Genomic DNA, 24,252 nt, shown 5'->3' with positions numbered 1-24,252 from the left:
AAGCGGCATAGGCTGTCAAGATTGTCGATGTTATCAATTAAAAGAGGGAAATGAGCCTGCCTGTGATGAGAGTTTTTCAAGGTCAGCCTGTAGAAGTTGGTCACTGGCTGCTTCTGATTCAGCCTACGTTGTTAAAATATGATGATGAGAAAACTGCTGAATTATTTATTTTTTTATAATAAAATTAACTGAGAGTGCAAACTATTTTTGATTTCCATCTACTGGATTCACATAACGTGTATTATGCATTTTCAGGCATGGAAACAGTGAGGTTCTGCAGAAAGAGTTACTGCTTTCTTGTTTCTAGGAGGTTCGAGTGTGAAAAATGTGATTGTTACCTGTATGTCTAGCAAGCAGAAGGCCTTAAAAAATTAAGTGATGATCATTACATTTACTGAGGCAATCCACATTTTTTAGAAATGTGAATATGCCTCCCCACTTTAAAAAAAAAAACAGTTAAGTGGCTAGGGTTAATTAACATTAATTAACATTGAGTTAATGCTTTGTTTTTTAAATTTCATTTTCACAGAGCAGCACTACTGAGCAGAAAAAAATATAAATCATATCCCTGGCATATTTTAAAGATGCCCTTTTCCTCAAAATCATTTTTCCTAAGTTTTCAAAGAATAATCTATGAGCAGATCTCTCTGAAGTATCTTCAAGGCTTTCCTCCTCAAACCTCCTTTAACAGATTATTTGCATTAACTTTTAAAACTGAAGTTTTGCTGATATATTGCAGACACTCAGGGGCTCCACTGGGAGGGGGGGCACTTAAATAAGAATATTTGTCCAAAGACTTGGACTGGTTGGAGGTCTAGGATTGTTTGTGGACAAATTCACCATTTTTGTAAGGGCAACATCAGTAGCAAGATCCAGTGATTTGACAGGACCCTTTGGGCCCATTCACACCTAAATATTTTCCTAAGATTTTAGACTAGAACATTCCTAAACAGTGGTAGCGCTGCGGACTCGCAGTTAGGAGACCCGGGTTCGCTTCCCGGGTCCTCCCTCTGTGGAGTTTGCATGTTCTCCCCGTGTCTGTGTGGGTTTCCTCTGGGCGCTCCGGTTTCCTCCCACAGTCCAAAGACATGCAGGTTAGGTGGATTGGTGATTCTAAATTGGCCCTAGTGTGTGCTTGGTGTGTGGGTGTGTTTGTGTGTGTCCTGCAATTGGTTGGCACCCTGCCAGGCATTGGTTCCTGCCTTGTGCCCTGTGTTGGCTGGGATTGGCTCCAGCAGACCCCTGTGACCCTGTGTTCGGATTCAGCGGGTTAGAAAATGGATGGATGGATGGATGGATGGATGGATGGATGGATGGACATTCCTAAACTGCTTGTGAAGTAATTTTCTATTATTTTCAAGGATTCTATTCACATCTAAGCATTTAGCAAGGAGTGAATTAGAAAATATCTGTCAGCAGCAGTGTTTGAAGAGCTTCTGCCAAATGCATGCTCCATTGAAATGGATGGTAGCACTCATAAAATGATGGTTAAAAATATAGTGTTTTTGAGGTGTTTTATCAAAGAGTCATTTCCTCCTCCTGTGGGATGAGTCAGAAGTGAAGCATTAAGCTTCTAAACTATGCAGAAAAACAAACACGGTATCACCCTTGGATGGAGTGGAGACAGAAATCTTCATTGACCTGGTTAAGCAACACCTTCAACTGTATGACTCATGTCTTACTTTTTTATAGCAACAGAACCCAATAAGCATGTCTGGTTTGGGTGCTGTATTATCTCAGGTTGTTACTCTTCACTTATTAAAGATCCTAATATTCTCCAAGAATAAAGTGTGATTAAAAGGATTATTCTAAGTTTTATTTGTGCAACTCTAAACCCAATACGCAACAAATGTCTGTACTCACAACTCTAAAGGCACCTCCTCTTTAGTACTGTGATTGCCAAGAATAAAAAACTAAAGTCATAGAACATATCACAATCCACAAAATGGTGACAGGAAATTATGTCAAACATATTTTCCTTGAAAAATGCTTCTTTGAAAAGACTTGAAAATGCTTGAACACACCCAAAAATCCCTGAAAATGCTTGCAAAACCACATTAAAAAGCTTGAAGAATGGCAAATAAACATTGGAAATGTACACCGTTCAAGTGTGTATGGGCCCATTGAGTGTCAACTGAATCACCTGAAGAAGCCACTTTTAAATGTGAACAGACACCTCTTGATTTTCTTAATGCCATACAAGGAATGAAGCTTCAGAGATTTTACCCAGATGTTTGTGCTACATTATGTATTTATTCCTATGTTACCAGTCACAGTGGCAAGAGCAGACCCTAGAGATTAGTAAAATGATTAATGTAAATCTGAATTTACAGTGAAATTCAGTGCAAATTTTGCAAAATAAATTTAATTTTGCTTCCAGTGAAATTCAAGCCATTCATAAAAACTGATGATTATTTCCCATCTAAAAGTGTTTTCATAAGTTTTCCGCATGCCAGTAATTAAGTGTTTAAATAAATTACTCTAGTGTAAAAAAAATCATCATAAGTGTGCATACGCTCCACTAGGATAAGGCAATTGCTAAGTCAAAAGGCAGTATATTTTCTTGTCTTTGTGTGGAAATGATGTAGCCTGTCACATTTTAAGAAATGTACTGTACTCCACTGTGCTGATGTGAACAAGGGGCAGAAACAGAATTGACATTACTGGTGAGGTACAAACTAAATGCTTTATACTGCTGTAGAAAAGAACACAAAAAATGTGAATGCGGCTTTAGGGAGCAGCATTCCTTGTTTTCCAAAAAAAAAAAAACTTTCAAGCCCTCTAAAAGTCTTTAGTAAGATTTGTGCTTCAATTTCAGTGTCAGTTTTGAGAAACTCTATGTAAATCTAAACATTCCTGTTTTGTTAAACTCTAGTCAAGTGTTATTTTAATCGACTGAAATTCATTCAAAATTACTTATGCTCAGTGATGTACCGAGACAGAACAGTCTTGCGATCCTGTCCATTAATTGGGAGCTTGTGCTTTAAGTGAATTTTGTGGGTGTTATTAATGAGTTTGCAACTGCTAAAGCTGAAAGCTGGATTCTGCAGATGGGTTTATGTTTAGAGGAAGCCTTCAGCCCAATGTCTGTTCCCTCCTGTTAAACATGACAGGATATCTGTAATAGTATGGACAGCCATATTGTAGGTGTCATTAGAGATGACTGATTGATCTACATGGCTGAATAGCAGCCAGGGAATGCAAGGTCACTTTACCAGACCAGTCATGCCCTATGGTGCAGACACTGTTCCTTCATGATGTTCCTCTTTTCCAGGATGGTTACGTCACATAGATGCTGCTAAACAGATTAGATTAGATTAAATGATTAGATTAGATCTTTATTGTCGCATATGCTGAGGGAGTATAGTCAAATTCTTGTGTCACAGTGGGGATGGGGGTACACTGAGATATATACAGACAATAAATTGATGGCCTAATGTACATAGTGCAAAACAGAACTGTACAGACACATAAAGTGTATTAAACATAGACATATTATATGTATTAAAAAGAAGTGGAGGAAAAAAGTGGGATGGCAGTACAGATGTAGCATATAGTAGAATTAGACATAAACCAGCAGGTGGGTACAGTACAGGGCAGCTAAGATCAGGTTACTGAAAGTTCAGTGACCTTATGGCCTGGAGGAGGAAACCCTCCCTTTATACAAGTGGAGCAAGGAGTGAGACTCCAGTAGCGTTCACCAGAAGGCAAAAGTGAAAACAAGGCATGAGCTGGGTGGTTGACATCATCGATTATGGATTCAGCACCCCTCAGATATCTGGTGAAGTAGGTGATATTTTAAAGCTGTGAAAGGTTAGCCCCAGTGGTTTTAGAAGCAGTATGGAGAGTCTTTTGGAGGAGCATACAATCTTGGCAAGGCAGGTTACCAAACCACACCATGATGCATGTGGTCAGGACATTTTCAATAGTACAGTGATAGACGTTCACTAGTATTTTGGTTTCCACCACAAGGCTCTTTAACCTCCTTAGGAAAAAAAGCCCTTCCAGAGCCTTTTTGAGGATGCAGGTGGTGTTGACAGACCATAAAAGGCAGTTAGTGATCTGGACATCCAGGAACCTAAAGCTGCTAACTAACTGGACAGGGGAGCTGTTGATGTGGAGTATTGTGTGATTGTCTTTTTTCTTCCTTAAGTCAACAATGAATTCCTTTGTTTTGATGACATACAGGGAGAAATTGTTGTCATGGCACCACACAGTCAGGTCTTTTACCTCCCTCCTGTAGGCAGCCACTTTACTGATGAAGCCAGTCATGGTGGTTCCATCCACATACTTAATGATGCTTTTTCCCTCATGCTTCACTACAAGGTCATAGGTGAATAGAGTGTATAGCGGCAAGCTGAGCCAGGAGTCTTGTGGAAGGCTGCTGTTGGTGAACAGCGTGGATGAGTACTTGTTACCAGTCCACACTGAGTGGTGGCTATTTTTCAGGAAGTCAAACTTCCAGCTACAGATAAAACTGCTCAGCACCAGGCTACATGGCACAATGGTGCTAAAGTCTGTGTTATACAGTAGTTGAAGTACAGCATCCTGACTTCTCAGGGCGGTGTGCAGGATGAAAGTGATGACATTATCCACAGACTTGTTGAGCTGGCATGCAAACTGTAGTGGATCCAGTGTAGCAGGGATGTACTGTCATAAACGGCAGGATGAACTCACTCTAAAATCAATAGATTTAAACCTCATTGACCCTTTATGGGATATTCTAAACTTCAGTTTTCCAACTCCTTCACATTTCAAACTACTGGAGATGTTTCTTCTTAAAGAATTGTGTAATATCCCATTATATCCAGTTTAGCATTTCAAGAAGCTATTGTGAAGGTAGAGAGGCCATACTCATTATTAGGTCCTTGATATTAATATAGTGCTTGGCATTTCCTTTATTAAGTCCACCTTCTCTACCCTGCCCTATCATTTTAAAATATCTGTGATGAATTTCATTCCTCAATTACATTTTCATACAAACTAACAGATGATTCAAAAATTGTCCCCATTTCAGTACATGTGCTAGTGGGCCTTGCAATGTACTGGCTCTCCATCCAGGTTAGTTCTTGATGTGTTTCCAAGTGCTGCCAGCATCAGCTCCAGGCCAACAGTAAGACAGTTAATTTGGCTTGTCTTGTTTAACCTACAGTGTCACTTACCACAACATACTTTGCTTACTGTGAATATGTCTGCATACAGTGCTCTTCATTCCACATTTTACTGAGGCAGCTTTAATATGTCACTGCACTAACTGCTGTCCTAATTTCACACTGCAGCTCTGTATGGTCACGAGTCTATTTTAACCTGACGGATAAAAAAATTGCAGTTCTCATTGTACTTAACCTCTATACATGAGCACTGTTCATTTCCCCACTTGCTTTAAAAATAGCAAATTGAAGAAATGCCCTCAATTACATTCTTTCACTATACAAGCAGTTAAACAAATTGTGTCTTAGATTAAACAATATGCCTAATGGTCTCTTTTATGAGCTTGAATTAGCTTCTTTTTGGTACCTTCCTATTTATAAATAGGACAAATAAAGTGCCGCAAACTTAAAATGGGCTCATGGTTTAAGTGCACATGCACTGCTGGCAATACTTGGAATGTATTGAGGTTGCCTGATGTCAAATGCCACTGTACAATGAAATGGTGAGAAAGAATGGGGCAACATCACCAGTTTCAGGCCAGGACATAGTCATCAAAAGACGAGATGAGAGCAGAGGTTCTATCAATAAAGGTGACTTTACAGAACTGTTTGCAAAGCATGCTCATATCTTGAGAGCTAACTTTGTCACATGTTTCCTGATATTTTCTGCACACAGTCTACACAAAATTAATTTATTGTTTCTACTACTGCTACAGTACAGTAGGAGGTCAAAGTATAATTTTTTTTTTCACTTGGCGAGTAAACAAGACCATGGGTACTTTGTATCATGCATGGCGATCCATTATAAACGGTTATGTGCAGCATGTTGCTGGCTTACAGTACTTCAGCAGTGTTCTAATGCTTTCTTTGATGTAGCAGGAGTGTGAGATTTAAAAACTGTGATAAAAACTCTAGTAAAATCACAAGATTATCAGTGTAATTGATTGTATTAAGCTGGAGATGGGGTTTGATATTACTTATGCATTTTCTTTCCTTTAATGACAGCTACAGAAAAGACTTGGACCTGGACAAAGTAGTAGACATGTTTGCTAAAGTTAACAGAAACAGGAATTGTCATGGCATAATTGTATAATGTCCTGAAACAATGCCCTTCTGAATGCTTGTGAAGTATGGGGCAAGTGTGGAAACTGAAAATAGTGTTCATTCTGTGGCATCATACAATGATAAAGTTTCAAAAGAACCTGTTCATTCTGCCTTTCAAGCTAAAAATCATGTACAGCACTATATTTAAGTTTTGGAGACTTGTTATGACTTGAGCTCTTGATGTTAATGTACATCTGGTGTTTCATGTAATTAGATGGGCATTCCTTTGTTTGCTTTTCTCCTTGTTGAGATGTATTATTAAGAAAATAAACTACATTTGAAGTAGGAGGAAAGTCTAATGTCTTTTCTGATAATCTGACTTAATCAACAGTCAAGGCTAATAATTTTGTGAAGGCTTTGAATAGTATGCCACTGATGTTATACCCAAATTTCTAGTACAGTAAATATAAAAACACAACAATAAGTGTAATCACAGACTTGGCCAGGATTAAAATCCTCTCTTGTGAGGTGCTCCTTCTATACCTTTGTGAGCCACAACCCACCAAATGGTGTGTCTATGCCAATGGTTTTCTGAGGGAAGTAAAACTGGAAAACATTCAGTAAGACTGATGGACAGGTGGATACTCATTGACATATCCGCTAAAGCATGGAAGAGTCTAGGGCAGGGGTCCCCAACTCCGGTCCTGGAAGGCACCAGTGGCTGCAGGTTTTCATTCTAACCCTTTTCTTAATTAGTGACCTGTTTTTGCTGCTAATTAACTTCTTTTGAATGAAGTTTAACTGTCTAATTTTTTAAGATTTGTTCCCCTGAATTTCTTCATCGTTCCTCTGAGTTGCTTCATTTCTTTCCTTAAATGGCACACAAACAGAACTGAAATGTATAGTGAGTGAGAACACAACAGAAGACCATCTAAGTCAGGGTCTCAAACTCCAACCAATTTCACTCCAACCAGTTGCGTAATTACGCTCTGATTCTTGTTGTTCATTAAACCTGTTCTTTAATTCCATGGCTTGTTGCAACTCTCATTGTGCAATAGCAGACATTTCCGAAATTGTTGATTTTCTCCTTTCTAAGGGCACTGTTAAAATGTTTTGGGGACCTGAGCAGATCAACATTCCTCAGACCTTCATCGTTCTTTCTTTTCAGATATTGTATTGTATGGTCACAGTTTGCTGGTCATGTTTTGGCTAGTATTGTATCTCATTATTTTTGGCTGCTAATTAAGGAAAAGGAAACAATTAAGGAGTCTGAGTCTTCAAGAGCAAGTCAAATAAAATTGGTTCAAAAGAAGTTAATTAGCAGCAAAAACTAGTCACTAATTAAGAAAATGGTTAGAATGAAAACCTGAAGTCACTGGGACCCTCCAGGACTGGAGATGGGGACCCCTGGTCTAGGGGGAGGAAGGAACAGATTTGTTATGGAAGCAGATGTCAAAGATAAATTGTAAAGAGGAAATGCAAGATCAGTGGAAAAACATAGTGATTGTGCCTATGTATAAGGAGAAGGGAGACATTTGGGACTGTGAAAGTTATAGGGGTATAAAGGTAATGTCACGTTCAATGAAAATAAAGAAAAGGATAATCAATAAAAGGCTGAGAAGAGAGATGACAATAAGGGATGAACAGTTTATGTCAGGAAAATGTACAGCAGGTGTGACTTCCCTTGAGACATATTATGAAAAAATACAGGGAGAAACAGAAAGGACTGCATATGGTATTTATAGATTTAGAGAAGGTATATGATAGAGTCCCCCAGCAAGAACTGTGAAGATGTATGAAACAGAAAAGAGTACCAGAGAAGTATGTAAGTACAGTGATCCCTCGCTATATCGCGCTTCGCCTTTCGCGGCTTCACTCCATGGCGGATTTTATATGTAAGCATATTTAAATATATATCGCGGATTTTTCACTGCTTCGCGGGTTTCTGCGGACAATGGGTCTTTTAATTTCTAGTACATGCTTCCTCAGTTGGTTTGCCCAGTTGATTTCATACAAGGGACGCTATTGGCAGATGGCTGAGAAGCTACCCAGCTTACTTTTCTCACTCTCTTGCGCTGACTTTCTCTGATCCTGACGTAGGGGGATTGAGCAGGGGGGCTGTTCGCACACCTAGACGATACGGACGCTCGTCTAAAAATGCTGAAAGATTATCTTCACGTTGGCTACCTTTTGTGCAGCTGCTTCGTGAAGCGACATGCTGCCCGGTGCTTCGCATACTTAAAAGCTCGAAGGGCACGTATTGATTTTTTTATCTGTCTCTCTCTCTCTGTCTGCTCCTGACGGAGGGGGTGTGAGCTGCCACCTTCAACAGCTTTGTGCCGCGGTGCTTCGCATACAGGGCCGGATTTTCCTATAGGCTAACTAGGCTTCAGCCTAGGGCCTCAAGATCAAGAGGGGCCTACATTCAAATTGTTAGCAAAATTTTATTATCTCTCATGTAATTTACAAACTTAAAAATGGAAGGTGAAAGGGCCTCATAAGTGAAATAGCCTAGGGCCTCTTTTCATATAAATCCGGCCCTGTTCGCATACTTAAAAAGCCAAACAGCCCTATTGATTTGTTTGCTCCTTTGAAGAGGAAGATATGTTTGCATTCTTTTAATTGTGAGACAGAACTGTCATCTCTGTCTTGTCATGGAGCACAGTTTAAACTTTTGAAAAAGAGACAAATGTTTGTTTGCAGTGTTTGAATAATGTTCCTGTCTCTCTACAACCTCCTGTGTTTCTGCGCAAATCTGTGACCCAAGCATGACATTCTAAAAATAACCATATAAACATATGGTTTCTACTTCGCGGATTTTCTTATTTCGCGGGTGGCTCTGGAACGCAACCCCCGCGATGGAGGAGGGATTACTGTATAGCTAAGGATATGCATGAGGGCTGTCTACACACAAGTGAGAAATAGTGTAGGACTAACAATTGGATTTGCAGTTAATGTTGGGTTACATCAACAATCGTCATTAAGTCAATATCTTTTTACTGTAGTTATGGAAGTCATTGCTAAGGGAATAGTAGATCAGGTGCCTATGCATGCATGCTATTTGTGGACCACTAAGTATATTGTGGAAAGGAAACAGGAGAAAAGGAGAACAGCTGTGGAGGACAAAGGCCTTAAGATTAGTAAGAAAGGACAAAATATCTAAGATTTAAGGGACAAGAACAAGATGAAGAAGTTACCTTTCAGGAAGAAAGGCTTAAAAGAATGGAAAGTTCTAATATCTAGGATTAACAATAGCAGAGGATGGAGAGATAGATTCAGAAGTAAACCAGTGAATGCAATCCAGTTGGAAAAATTGGAAAAAGGTATTAGGAGTGTCATGGAACTGAAGAATCAATGCAAGAGTGAAGGGTAAAGCGTATAAAACAGTACTCGGACTAGCATTACTGTATGAAACTAAACTGGATGCTACAGAAATGAGGGTGTTGAAAGTGATGTATGGAGTAACAAAGCTTGATAAGACCAGGAATGAATTGTACCACTGGGTCTATGCACTCTGTCCAATGTGGCACTGGATCATCTCTCTGTCAAATCCAGCCTTTTCTGGCAACAAATGGAGCAAAACTGTGTCTCCCCTCACCCTTTTTCTTTACTGCCTTTCTCTAATTTGCAGATTAAAACTGATGCCCCTAAAAACAGGCCTCTTTATTTTTTATTGTGCTCCAGACTTGGCATCATGTTGAAAAATTACTGGGACCGCTTCCGAGGTGGTATCTTCATACCTTTCTCTTTAACAACCTAGCACCAAATTTATGTGGCAAGCCAACTGTTTTTCTTAATTAGTCTAGAATGGATATTTGCACATTAGGAGACACCTTTAATTATTTAGGACTCAAGTCATGGGCATCACAGTTTACCCAAGGCCCACTGGGTGGGATGAGGCTCAAAGTCTGGAATGAAAAATTTGTGTTCAAGAGGAAGGTGCCCACAGATACTCCTTATATATAGTGTCCAGAGTTCTGTGGTACACCCCTGCTTGAGTTGCTAAAGTCCTTGCAGCTCAGGTTTGCCACTCCTGCTTCTTTCTATTCTTTTATCTGAAGCTGGGGTCTGTAATTAGAACATATGGAATTTCTCTTACTTCTCCTGTTATCCATTTTACAATTTTGTAGTTTGCTTATCCACTAAATTAAATCCTGCAGCATCAACTTATTACTTGATGTACAAAGCTTCCAATAAACCTGTATCAATTTCCACGGTATGGTGCTGTGATCTTCCTTCCCATACAAAAATTTGCTGGAATTCTGCATTCAAAAAAGTTACAAATTCATCCAAAAACTCCAGTCACCAGCACACTCAATTCAAAATTATACATGGATCATATGTACCCCTAGGAGTGCCATTTAATGGGTTTGGCTCCAGATCCATTTTGTCATCTCTGTTCCTTAAATGCTCATGGCATCTTCTCCTACATGTTCATATAGTATCCCCCAGTTGTTTTTCTTTTGTCCTATGTGGCCAAATATTTTTCCTCAATTCTTTCTGTGTAAATTCCCTTGTCACCTCAGGTCCTCCTTGTCTTTGATTTCTCCACTCTTTCCCTCTTCGTTGTTCAGCAGAAGATAACCGTTCTAGCAACTGTTGCTGCAAACCTGTTGCTGGCTTCCAGCTAGAGATCTCTTGACTCTGGTGCAATTGCAACAGTCTTTCTGTAAACATGGATAAGATGAAAGAAATTATTGTTGACTTCAAGATGATCCATGCTATCCACACCCCACTACAGTACAAACTGAAGCCTTAGTGGTAGAATAGGTCAAGAGCACCTTATTCTTTGGTGTGCACCAGGCAGTTGACCATATTGCCCCCATAGCCAAGAAGATGCAACAGCATCTCCACTTCCTTCAGTGGCTGTGGAAGGCAATCCTACCTCTCCCCATTCTCACCACATTATACAGGGGCACCACCAAGAATGCTCTGAGCAGCTGCATCACCATCTGGCTTGGGAATTGCAGTGTCTCTGACTGCAAGGTACTACAACGGATAATGCAACCAGAAGAAAAGATCATTGGGACCTCTCCCCATTAAAGACACCATTATCAAGCACTGTGGTGAACCACCAACAACCCACGTCTCTTCGTCCAGCTTCCATCTGGCATAAGGTTCTGTAGAATCTGAATCAGTTCTGCAAGGTTCTACAACTTCTACCCCTTGGCTGCCAGGACTCTGAGCTTTATGCTGCCCCACTACCTTCAGATCTGCTTCCAGTAGTTCATTTATATGCAGTACATTTGTTACTACTATTATTTTTTACTATTGTCATTATGTATTACTGTCTATTTCAGTTTATTACTATCAATTAATTTACCTAGCATTTCTTTACTCTGTTTATACTATAATATAGTATAGTTCTTCAGTTGTCCTGTGTTTATGTGTTTATGTGTATGTTGCACCACAGTCCTAGAGAAGTTTATTTCCTTTAATGAAAGTTCACCACTTCTGGTTTATGATGTTTTGCTTTTTTCTCTGTTGTTAATATGATTTTTAAAATTTTTTGTTTTATTAATTGAATATCATTAATAAAAATTTAATTGAAAAAAGTATCAGGAATGAGGGAATCAGAGGTACAGTTAAAGTTGGGGAAATTTCAAAGAAAATACAGTAGTGGCCAAAGGTTTTGGGAGTGACACAAATGTTGTGTTTTGCAAAATTTGCAGCTTCAGTTTTTGTGGTGGCAATTTACATTGTTTTCATATTATTGTACAGAGTGATCAGATGCATATTAATTCATTGCAAAAAGCTTTATTAGCATAACAAGTTATCTTTATCACAAAAACACATTTTCACTCTGGCACAAAATGATCATCTAAAAGTTTCCAGCAAGTACCACGACCGTCTCCTCCTGAGGAGTCAGCTACAGAATTGTGTTGCCACCAGTGCAGAGCTTGCTCAGTATTGGCAGCAGGTGGGTGTGAGTGCATCTGCAAGCACAGTGAGGCAAAGATGTTTGGACACTGGCCTTGTGTCAAGAAGGGCAGCAAAGAAGCCACTTCTTTCCAAAAAAAACATCAAGGACAGACTGAAATTCTGCAGGAAGTAACAGGATTGGACAGCAGAAGACTGGTGCAAAGTTATTTTTTCAGATAAATCCTCCTTCCGACTGTTTGGGATTTCTGGAAAATCAATTGTCCAGAGAAGGAAAAGGTGAATGCTACCATGAGTCTTGTGTTATGCCAATAGTGAAGCATCCTCAGACAATCCATGTGTGGGGTTTGAGTGGGCCCAATCACAATTCTGCCTAAGAACACTGTCTTAAATAAAGAATGGTATCAAAACATCCTCCGAGAGTAACTCTCCCAACAATCCAGGTGCAATATGGTGAAGATCTATGTATTTTCCAGCAAGATGGAGCACCATGTCACAAGGCAAAGGTAGATAACAAAGTGGCTCAGAGATTGTAACATTGAAAGTTTGGACCTGTGACCATGAAACTCCCCAGATCTTAATCCCATTGAGAATCTGTGGTCAGTTCTCAAAAAGTCTGTGGATCAGTAGAAGCCAACAAATTGTGATCAACTCCAAGCACTAAAAAGGCAAGAATGGATCACCATCAGTAAGGATTTGACCCAGAAGCTAAAATTTAGCATATCAGAACAAATTGCAGGAGTTATGAAGAAGAGTCAACACTGTAAATATTGACTCTTTAAATAAATTTGATGTATTTGGCAATAAAAGCCTTTGAAACTTATGTTTATAATTGGTCTTCAGTATACCATAGAAACATGTAAAAAAATAATCTGAAAATGCTGAAACGGCAAAGTTTGTAAAACACAATATATTTGTGTCACTGCCAAAACCTTTGGTCAATACAGTACAAGATGATAGGTTAAAGTGGTACAGGCATGCAATGAGAAGAGAGGTAAATAATGTGGAGAGAAGATTCATAAATATGAATCAGTCCAATCCTGTTACTTCCTGCAGGTGCCCAGACAGACAACAAGTGGACGATCAAAGAGAAAGTGGATGAACTGTGTGAAGGGGGTTCAAAGTGATAGAGGGGTATCAAATGAGGTATTGCACAATAGTTGGGAATGATGGAGGTTGGTCAAATATAGTGCATGAAAGTGGGAAAAGCTTAAGAAGATGGATAGGCTGATATTCTTTTTGTCCAGTTTCCTTTAACCCTTATTTATTAAATACGAATTTCTTGGAAATGTTAAAAGGAATATGCAAACTTTAAGAATAAAAACGGTATATGAACACTTTAGCCCAACGCTATCCTCTATGCACCTCTTCCTTTCCACTTCTATACACTTCTTTCCATTTTTCTGGTGACAACGGGGACGGAAATACATTTTAATTTGTCTTGTAAGTTATCATCTACCGTTAAGCATCACTGCTGGAAATCCACTTTAGCTCCAGTGGCCACATCGGCTTACTTTAGACTTCCGTGTACGCCATGGTCGATGGACGCGCTGTGATTGGTGAACAGCGCGTTCGGCTGCAGTTCCACCCCTCTCGCCCAGAGGGCCGCTCTCTCTGGCGGCGCTACACCTCGTGATAGAAGCGCTAGTGCGGACGTGTTCCTCTTTCCAGCCCCCCGCCGGCTTCAGCAAGATCGCAGCTCTGCTCTCTCGAGCCCAAACTTCTGCAAACATGGGATTCCGCAAGAAAAGTAACAAGAACCCTCCGGTTTTAAGCCACGAGTTTATCATCCAAAACCATGCCGACATTGTTTCTTGCGTCGCTATGGTCTTTCTTCTTGGATTAATGTTTGAGGTAAGGGAAACTTGTGTACTATTTGTTGAACATGTTTGAAATTAAAGTGATGTTGGTGCTGCCGATTTTTGCAAGGGAAAGAAACTGTTGCTCGAGCAACTTTTTTCTTTAAACGCGCAGTGCAGGTGGCGTAACTTTTTCCGCCTGTGAGCAACTAATCATCGGCAACTCGTTAGTATCTTTTTGTGTCATCGTAAAGAAAAAGTTGTAACGTGAGACGCGCTTTGGAATACGCTGAAGCCGAACTTTTCGGTTCGGGAAAGAAGTGTCGCATTATGTGTGTTGATGATATTATGCGACCTCCGAAAAGCAGCCCATCAACGGTGGTCCTGTTGAACGTTTTGTTTCTCCGAGTGATACGTGGCATTTACACGCCAGCTAGGAAGGTTACCATCGTCTGTGCCTTTGTAATTATAAGTTGTGTTCGATTCGGGGATGTACATAAATCAAACAACCGACCGCTCAAAGTAAGAATTTTGCCCAGCATTAACAGTAAAGAAAGTAGCGTTTTAGAAAGGTACGCTAACCCCCAGCAAAGCTTGGTCAATCAGCGTTTGAAGGCTATTGATTTCCTTGCGCGAGGTGCATTTGGGGACTCGCAGTTTGGCCGCTTTTAAAACCTAAAGCGACTAGGTGCACGTTCTAAGTAAAAAGTACTACATCTCCCAAGAGCCTCGGGATAAGCGCGCCGAGTCAAGGGTGCGTTTCTGTAGATTGAATTAGGAAAGCAGAACTGCGCAGCTCACGAGTTTGCGCAGACGGAAGAGGAGACTTCCTTTCAACTTGGCCCTTCTTGCCTGAAAACAGGCTGACGTGTACATGTCAAGTTAAACTCAAAACGGTAGAGTGTTTATTGATTACGCGTATCTTTTCACTTGTGCAGCAGATGTCATGTATTTAACTACATATTTATTTAACTAATCAGCTGTTATTTTGTTTAATAGATGTCGATTAAAAAAGTTGCTGAAGCTAGACAGCAGTTTGCAAAATTGGGGAAAAAGAACGTTTGTAAAATAATGGGGGGAATAAACACTTTAAGCCCTGTCAAGAACAAGCACTGAACACTGGTTTTACTATTCACCGTAATCCTTTATTGGGTTGTGAAGCTCTTTATAGTTGTTACGTAGTTTTCACAATTTTTTTTGAAAAAAATTAAAATGCTGTGAATAGCACTGAATACTGTACATGATATCAGAGTGATACATTTATTAGAGTTGTGCTAGGCCAACAAGTTAAAAGAACGTTCCCACTTTACACTTTTATGATTTTGAAAACTTTCCTTAAAGATTCTGGCCCAAGCTGACATTAATGCTTCACACAATTTGTGCATGTTTGTCAGTTGAACATTCATGCGGCATATTTCCCATTCTACCACATCCAAAAGTGTTCAGTGGGATTCAAGTCCAGTGACTGAGAATGCCACAGAAAACACTGAAGTCATTGTCATGTTTATGAAACCCATTTGAGATGTTTTGCTTTGTGACATGATGCGCTATCATGCTGGAAGTAGCCATTCAAATATGGGTAAATTGTGCCCATTAAGGGATACATATGGTCAACAACAGTGCTTAAATATGCCATGGCATTCATGTGATGATTGGTATTAATGGGCCCAAAGTGTGTCAAGAAAACATTCCCCCACACCATTACACTATTATTGCCAGGCTGGACTTTTGACACACATTTATACAGTTGGCAGCAAATTCTGACCCTAACATCTGTGTGCCTCAACAGAAGTCAAGTTTCAACAGTCCAGGTTATGTTGGTCCAGTCTTCACCTGTCTAGTTTTGGTGAGTCTGTGTCCACTGCAGTCTCGGCTTTCTGTTCTTGGCTGACAGGAGTCTGTCTTGGTCGATGGGCTACACCAGCAGAAGACCACATCTGCCTCAAGGTTTGACATGTTGCGCATTCTGAGATGCCTTCCTTCTCACCACAGTTGTAAACTGGTTATCTGAGCTACTGGAGCCATTCTGCCAGCTGGAACCAGTCTGGCCATTCTACTCTGACCTCTGTTATCAGCAAGGCATTTCTGCCTTTCATTTTTCACACCATTCTGAGTAAACTCTAGAGACTGTTGTGTGTGAAAATTCCAGGAGATCAGCAGTTTCATAAATCGCCAACAGTAATGCCACAGTCAAAATCACTGAGATCACATTTTGTTTCTCTGTTCTGGTGTTTATTGTGAACATTACCTGAAGCTTCTGACCTTCATTTGCATGATATTATGCATTAAACCGTTGCCAAATAATTAGCCGATTTAGATAATTGCATGGATAAACGTGTACAGGTGCTCCTAATAAATTGTGAATGTATTTATGAGCTAAACTGCTCATTTTAAACATCCATCTAAATAACTGCAGAAGTAATGAAACTTGTGAAATAATAAAGAACAGTACTAGATGGATAGAGGTGGCAGCAGTTCTGATTTCTTCAGGGACAGTGGTAAAGTAATCAGTTAAAGTTAGAGAATATGGAAGACTGATAAAAATTTTAAAAGGAAATCCAAAGATGTTATGCTTCCAGGTGATAAAATAATGTAAAATACAGTAAGTATACATCTTAATACTTAAATGATTAGAAGTAAACACTGAACAGTGTAAATATCTTAAAATAATTAGAACAATATGGGACATTTTTTTCTTATTATTTTTTGGTAATGAACAGTTCATTTTTGGTATTGCTTATGGAGCGTTGATTATTCTTCTTCATATATTTTTGTATATGAAGCAAATATGATGATTTAAAAAGTAGGGTACAGGTGAGACTCGGACCATGATACTGCTGACTTGCTACCATATCCTTTCTTCTCCAGACGAACTAGAGTGGCACTAAAATCTCCCTTTACAACTGTTAAGTGCAAATCACCATTGCAGTATTATTTTTGGAAGTATGGAATTATATTAACTAAGTATGCATCCTCCTAGAATGGTCATTGGTAGTATGTCTTTTCTTCCAACGTCCCAAAGACATACCTGAGGACTGTGCACTGGTTTCTGATTTGGATGTAGGTATGTCGGTATTCTAGACACACTGAAGGCCCATCCAGGGTTAATTTTTTTCTTATGCTGTGGTCTTCATAAAATTCACAATCTTTTTTTTTTTTTTTTTTTTTTTTTTTTTTTTTTTAAATAATCTATGACAGGGGTGGGCAATTTCATTCCTGGAGGGCCGCAGTGGCTGCGGGTTTTTGTTCCAATCCAGTTGCTTAATTAGAAAACAATCCTTGCCTATAATTACATTTCATGGCTTGTTAGTGCTTTAACTCTGCTATGTCAAGTCATTCTCATATCCTAGATTTTTTTTTCCATTCTAAGGATATCATCCAAATACTTTGAAGTGTAAAACGGATGGGTAATTCTCAATCCTTCACTTTTTTCTCTTCTCTTTCCTTCCAAGTATTTAATTAAACCAAATAGTGCATGATAAATACACACAGGTGTAAAGGGTAACAAGCAAAATGGATAACTGCTGGTTTCTTTTGTCATTTGCATCTTATTGCTAATAAGGAGCAATTAAAAACCGAGAATGCAGCTGTTTAAGACTTAAATAAGCAATAAGGATTCATAATCTTAACGAGGGAGATAACTAAAATGAAGCAGAAGTGTTTCTAGAGCAATAAGTGCTTATTAAGCAATTGGGTTGGAACAAAAACCTGTAGCCACTGCGGCCCTCCAGGAATGAATTTGCCCACCCCTGATCTATGAGCCTTACTGCTGCTATATATCTTCAAATATAATGTGCCCAGTGCCAGCCAATTGGTTAAATATGATTTTATGTGTGGTGAAATCCAGATTATGATTTTTCAGAGGAACTGACCATGACCTGGAGTCATCAAACATGATGATCAGTGCTAGTAAAAATTAAAAATCTCTTGTATACACTAAATGCTGCATTAGTAAGATTATGCTTCCAAGTAAATGGAAGCCTTGCTGCATTTCCATGCTCAGTACTTCTACAGTTACTGTCATGTGTGCCCAGTTCATTTCAAAACGCACTTTATTTTCACATTCATAAGAAGACACTGATTCATGCATCATCCATTTTTTCTAACCCACATTAATTCAATTTAGGGTCACAAGAAGTTCTGAATGCAGTGTGGTTTTTATTTTATTCAGCCTTGAAACTCCGGAGGAAACTATGAATAGATTTTGCTTGTAATACTAGGAATCTAAGTTTTTACAGTGGTTTTCACCCTTTGCAGGAAGTAGAGAGTGGGTGGCAATTTAATCTCTGTGTATATGTTGGGCCGAATTTTATTCTGTCTGCTCACAAAAATATTGGTGGGATATCTAATTTTTTCCAATCAAATTGTGGTTTTTGGCCTTTGTCATTTGTTCGTATTTAACTTTAAAAAATAGTATATTGTCACGGCCACTATAACATGCTCTTTACATACCCTAAATAAATGTGGAAAGAGGAAAAAGTCATTTAAAAACAGGAGAAAGTTTAAAAAAATAAAAAAATTTCCAGTATTGTTCCGGTTAGCTGAGAACCTGTCTATCTTCTGCTTGAGGCTGAGATAGGTGAAAGTAAAAGTATCTTCAGGTCTCCCTACAGGTCTTCAATGGGGTCAAAGTCTGGGGTTTGACTTGGCCACTCAAGGACATCCAGGGACTCCAGAATTGTCTTGGCTATATCGGCACTCCAGACTGCGACTAAAATGGTCAAGTCAAAGTGAACTTTATTGTCATCTCAACCATATACAAGTATACAGATAGACAAAATTGCGAAGCTCAGGGTCCACAGTGTAACAACGACGTACAAATAATAAATTAAAAATAGAATTAAAATTTAAAATTAAAACACAAACAAGACATTGTGCAAAGACAAGACAAAGAAATAGCAATATTGTCGTGTAGTTAGCAATATGAACATTGATGCAATGTATGGAATTTGCAATCTAGATACATATAGTCAATAGTTATGTAATATAATAAATAAATAATAGATCCACTGATAATTTCTGTATTATCTATATGATAATAGTTGTTTTAAGACCTGTGTAAACAATGATAGGTCAGAATGTTTCACAGCAGAAGGATATCAAGAATGTCAAAATACTTAACCGAAAATCTCATGCAGACCTTTCTTTTTCTACATGCACACTAGTCTTTGAAGGAAAGATGCTTGCATGTATAAAAGTTCTGTTTTTATAGGTGGTTGAGGCAGTGTGGAAGATCCCAGGGGGCAGCATGGTGTTAAGGAGTTTAACAGCTTGGGGGTAAAAACACTCCTGCTGCTTGGTGGGTCTAGCTTTGATGCTGCAGTATCTTCTCTTGGATGGCAGAAGTGTGAAAAGTCCATGTGAGGGGTGTAAGGGGTCCTGCACAATGCTGCAGGCCTTGCGGACACTGCGTTTGTAAAATATGTCCTGTAGTAAAGGGAGAGGCACCCCGATAATGTTCTCCACTGTCTTCACTATCCTTTGCAGGCGCTTGCGGTCGGATATGTTGCAGTTGCCATACCAGACAGTGATGCAGCTGGTCAGAACACTCTCAATGGTGCCTCTGTAGACCATGGTGAGGATGGAAGGGGGAAGACTTGCTCGCTTCAGCCGCCTCAGGAAGTGTAGTCTCTGCTGGGCTTTCTTGATTAGTGATGAGGTGTTGTGTCCATGTAAGTTCCTCAGTTATGTGCACACCGAGGAACTTGGTACTACTAACAGTCTCCACATCTAAACCGTTGATGCTGAGTGGGATGTGGGCAGGATGTGATTTTCTGAAGTCCATGATTATCTCTTTTGTCTTGTCAACATTGAGAGATAGATTGTTGTCTTCACACCATGCAGACAGTCGTTCCACCTCATCTCTGTATGCTGTTTCATCATCCCTGCCGATCAGTCTCAGCACCGTCGTATCATCTGCAAACTTGATGATGTGGTTGGTGTTGTGTGTGGCTGTGCAGTCGTGAGTTAGCAGGGTGAACAGCAGTGGACTAAGCACGCAGCCCTGTGGCGCCCCAGTGCTCAGTGTGATGTTGCTGGAAGTGTTGCAACCCATCCGAACTGACTGGGGCCTCTCTGTCAAGAAGTCCAGGATCCAATTGCAGACGGTGGTGTTCAGGCCCAACCTGCTCAGTTTTACAACCAGCTTTTGAGGGATGATTGTGTTGAAGGCAGAGCTAAAGTCTATAAATAGCATCCTGAAATATGTCTTTTTTTTATCCAGATGTGTCAGGGAGAGGTGACGGGCAGAGCATATGGCATCCTCAGTTGACTTGTTTGAGCGGTATGCAAACTGAAGAGGGTCAAGGGAGGCAGGGAGATTAGTCTTTATGTGTGACATGACTAACGTTTTGAAGCACTTTATTATGATTGGCGTGAGTGCAACTGGTCGGTAGTCATTCAGGCATGTCACTGATGACTTCTTAGGCACTGGTGCAACCAAAATTATGCTTTGGCAATTATTATTTCTGCTTAGTTTGCCATTGGTGAATGAAATCATTGAAACTTTAAACTAATAATATTGTAATAGCCGTTTTTTATTGTTGAGCGGATGTGCTATTTACACAAGTGTTGGTACAGGGTGAGATTCCCCATTGGACATTCGTGAACAGAATTCTACTAAAGGCTACTACATTCTTGACGTGTCCACGATAGGCTTGATGGCCGGATGGAGAAATAAGTTTTCCTACCTGTGCTGCGCAGCTGCCACTGTGGCTGTGAATCCCAAATTGTGAATTTCAAGGCAAGGCTGGTTACAATTCTGCCAAAATAATGAACGAACAGCTGAATGTGCAACAGATCATTAAAATGTATGGAATACGTGAAAATATTGTAAATACATCAGCACATCATGTAGGTCCCCTATTATGAAGCTATCTGTGCCCTATGGAATTCAGTGCCTTTTCTGATATGATTGTCATGTTTTCGTGCATCTTTGAAAACTGTATCTCGTTTGATTTAATGCATGCTGTGTGTAAAATGCTGGCTTGTCCATCAGTAAACCTACATGCGCAGCCACCTCACCACTGTTTTGTCACATACGGTGATGTCGTGGAGTCTGCATTTTAAGGTTGCTGGTGTATTACATGTTGTTATTTTACTGTGGTACTCCGTGATTAATTTTGGACAGTAAATTTTGTTAAGTGGCATTTTTTGAAACCATTTTATCAGCTGTTTCTTCAGTTGTTTTGGCATGCACACTATGTTCTGTTACCAATAAACTTTTCAATGGAACTTATCAACAAAGAAACATGGAAAAACAGATTTAGTGAAATATTAATAATAGTAGTAATTATAATTAATAATATATTACTTAACACCCAATAACTCTGTACAAAGACATGTAAAAGATAAATCGTTAAAATAAATGTACTAATCCACTTTCATGCCATGTGTGTTTCCTTGCCCTTAAGGGGGGGGGGGAGAAAAAATCTCCACAGGGAAGGCTTTGTTGTGTAACTCAAAATTCACCTCTGTCACATGAGTGATTAAATCCATGTGAATGAAATAGTTCTATTAACTCTTTTAGGGCTAATTTTTTTTTTTGTTTCTTTTCTCCCAGGGCTGAATATTTTTCCAAAAACTAACATTTTTTAAAAAAGAACACAAAGCAATTGTTTAACATATCAAATCAACAAAAAATATTTACTTTTGACAAATGTTACTGTCTTGCATGTTGTATGAGCCTGAATTCTCTATGATTTCACATACATATCACATACATTTTACACAGCAAAGTCTGATCTCGCTCAAAGCAGCCAATTTCAGTCATTGCCACATTGCACTCCTTACAATACGTGTTGTTTTGATGCCTATTTTTCAATTGTCTGTTGCTGCATTTTCTAACATATATTGTTAGTGTGTACTGTAGAGAGACAAGTCACCCATTTGCCATCGTGCCATGCCACTGCCACCAAGTTTTCTGCCTGCATGAAAACCGTATTGTCACCTCTTCATCTTCTGAAACTTTATGAACTTTATGTATGGCATTATAGCCTGGCTCACCCCATGGGATTTGCTTCTGTTTATTACAGAAGTGAATAAAACTTTGCAGCAGCACGTACCTAAGCCACCAGGGGACAAAACACGTTTGGACCAATGCTCCCTGAAGTTATATCACCAGTTCTGTCCCATCTCTATTTGTAATGCCACAGCGCGCTTCATCTCGTCTTTCGTTGTGGGTTTCCACTTTGAAAAACGAGAATGCAATGCAAACGCAGCCCGCGATTCAAAAAAAATCTCTGCCTACCTGTTTGTCTCGTCTGACAGTAGCTGAAAAGCAGCATCAGGAGAGAGCAGCCTGAAGTACAGCAGCTGGTGATCTGTCGTGTCCAAAAGCAAGCCATGCCGTCTTGTAAACTCCGGTAGCCAGATCGGCTCTCAACGGATCAATGTATGTGTATTTATCCCATGCGAACCTTGCCGTAGATGCATCGGCTGCGCGAAGGCACTCAACTGGCAGCAGATCCGCTCGCGCGGCATCGGCTGGTGTCTGATCAGCTGATGCCTGCTTCTAACTCTCTTGCTCGATCTCCTGATCACTGCCAATAAAGTCCGATTCTGAAAAATCAAGAGTCCGACTCCGCAGTAATGCGCAAAACAACGTCTGCCAAGTGTTTTCTTTTCTGCACTTGCTTCGCTGCCTTTTCACATGTCGGTGCCATCTTGCCTTTGTTTACATTTCGCAACTCACGCACACGCAATGTTTATTTGCCGAGTCAACGAGTCTAGCATTCCTCCAAGCACAGAGGGAATGCCTGTGACATGACAGTGAGATTTGTCGCCATTAACAGCTGATTGTCGCCCTTTAACCCTGGATGTCGACTTTTGTCGACATTCGCCTTCAACCCCTCCTGTCGACAAAAGTCGACATCCGCCCTAAAAGAGTTAAAGAAAATGCCTTGCCTGTCATGACCATCCCTTTAAATTGGGTCAGAGTCTCATTTTAATACTAGGTAGCATTATCCTATAAAACTGTTTTTCTTGTATTACATGCACCGTTGATCACAACAGGTAAAAAAATTATCAAATGTTTTTAAAAAACTTGTAGAAAACATTAAATTGTAGACTTTATCTGCTGTGTCCCCGTCAAAATGAACACTGGCTGGTTAAAATGGTACACCATGTCTTTGCCGTTGAAATGCTGTTCTGTTTACAAAGTGAACACTGGACAGCTAAAATTGAGCTAAACATATTTAAAAAGATTATAGGAAGTCTTTTGTCACTTTTTTCCTCCACTGTGCCCTTTTGTCCTGTCCAATGGTAGGGACACTTTTTTCCTCAACTGGAGCAGAACCATAGAACTGTGCACCTCCTGCCTGCTGTTTACATGATATATTAATAAAGTATCTATCTATCTATCTATCTATCTATCTATCTATCTATCTATCTATCTATCTATCTATCTATATATCTATATATCTATCTATATATCTATATATCTATATATATATATATCTATATATATATATATATATATATATATATATATATATATATATATACTGGAATTATAAATTGTCCAAAAATGACTTAAAAAGATTGAAGGAAGTCTTCTAGGTTACCTTCATGTCTATTGTGCGCCTCTGTCTCATTCATTCAAGGCGATACTTACTTCCTTGGCTAGGTCTTTGCTGTAAAAATGAGTGACCCCCAGTCATCGGCTTTCAAAATGAACACTGGACAGCTAATGATTGAAAAAGTCTCTGACTTATTACAGCTGATATGGAAAACATACCATCCCCAAAAGCAAGTGTAAGCAGAGAGTAATCGGTATGCAATTAGACTATTCTATACTCACATCTTCTGCAGAGATGATGCAGTGTTGGTGGTTCCACATTTACTTTGAACTTTGTTTTTCTTCACTCTGATCATACAGTACAGTTGTGCTATGGAACACCTGGCTACAAGCTCAAAAAACATTGACATTAACGGGGGAGCAAAGCACATTGCATAGAAAATGAAGAGTTTGCCTTTTGTGGCATTTTGTCACTTTCTCTGTGACTTGTTTGAGGAAATCTCAAAGTTAAGTGTTACACTTCAGAAGAATTCTTTGATTTGGTGTTCTCACAATCAAGGGAATGTCAGACAGACCATGTTGAGAAAACAGTGGCAGTTACAGTCAAGGAACAGGAAAGCCTGTTTGAAAATATGAGGAATAATACATAGCAAGGAAGCTCTTATGCATCTTCAATCATTTTGATTCTCAGTCTTCTATCATGATTCATGGCCAGATGATTTAATCCTATTTTTTTAGAAAATGAGACTGACACTTTTTAATTAACTGGTATCAAGAAGTCTTCTTGAAGAACACATGTGATGTCAGTGCTGTGCAAACAGATTAGAGATTGCTGAAAAACAAATCTCATTAAAGGCAAATT

The 24,252-nt window shown here is 39.4% G+C and overlaps 1 protein-coding gene across 1 annotated transcript in view; it reads left to right on the top strand.

Annotated features, from left to right (window-relative positions):
* Nucleotides 1-13,683: 13,683 nt before the first annotated feature.
* tram1 (translocation associated membrane protein 1) overlaps nucleotides 13,684-24,252 on the top strand; it is a 53,232-nt gene continuing 42,663 nt past the window's right edge. The window contains exon 1 of the mRNA XM_028803607.2: nucleotides 13,684-13,928. Coding sequence (XP_028659440.1) covers nucleotides 13,806-13,928 — 123 coding nt within the window. The 5' untranslated portion in view covers nucleotides 13,684-13,805. The remainder of the gene's footprint in view (nucleotides 13,929-24,252) is intronic.

The sequence above is a fragment of the Erpetoichthys calabaricus genome, chromosome 6, assembly GCF_900747795.2.
Source record: "Erpetoichthys calabaricus chromosome 6, fErpCal1.3, whole genome shotgun sequence".
Lineage (NCBI taxonomy): Eukaryota > Metazoa > Chordata > Cladistia > Polypteriformes > Polypteridae > Erpetoichthys > Erpetoichthys calabaricus.
This window is presented reverse-complemented; position numbering and strand designations above follow the sequence as displayed.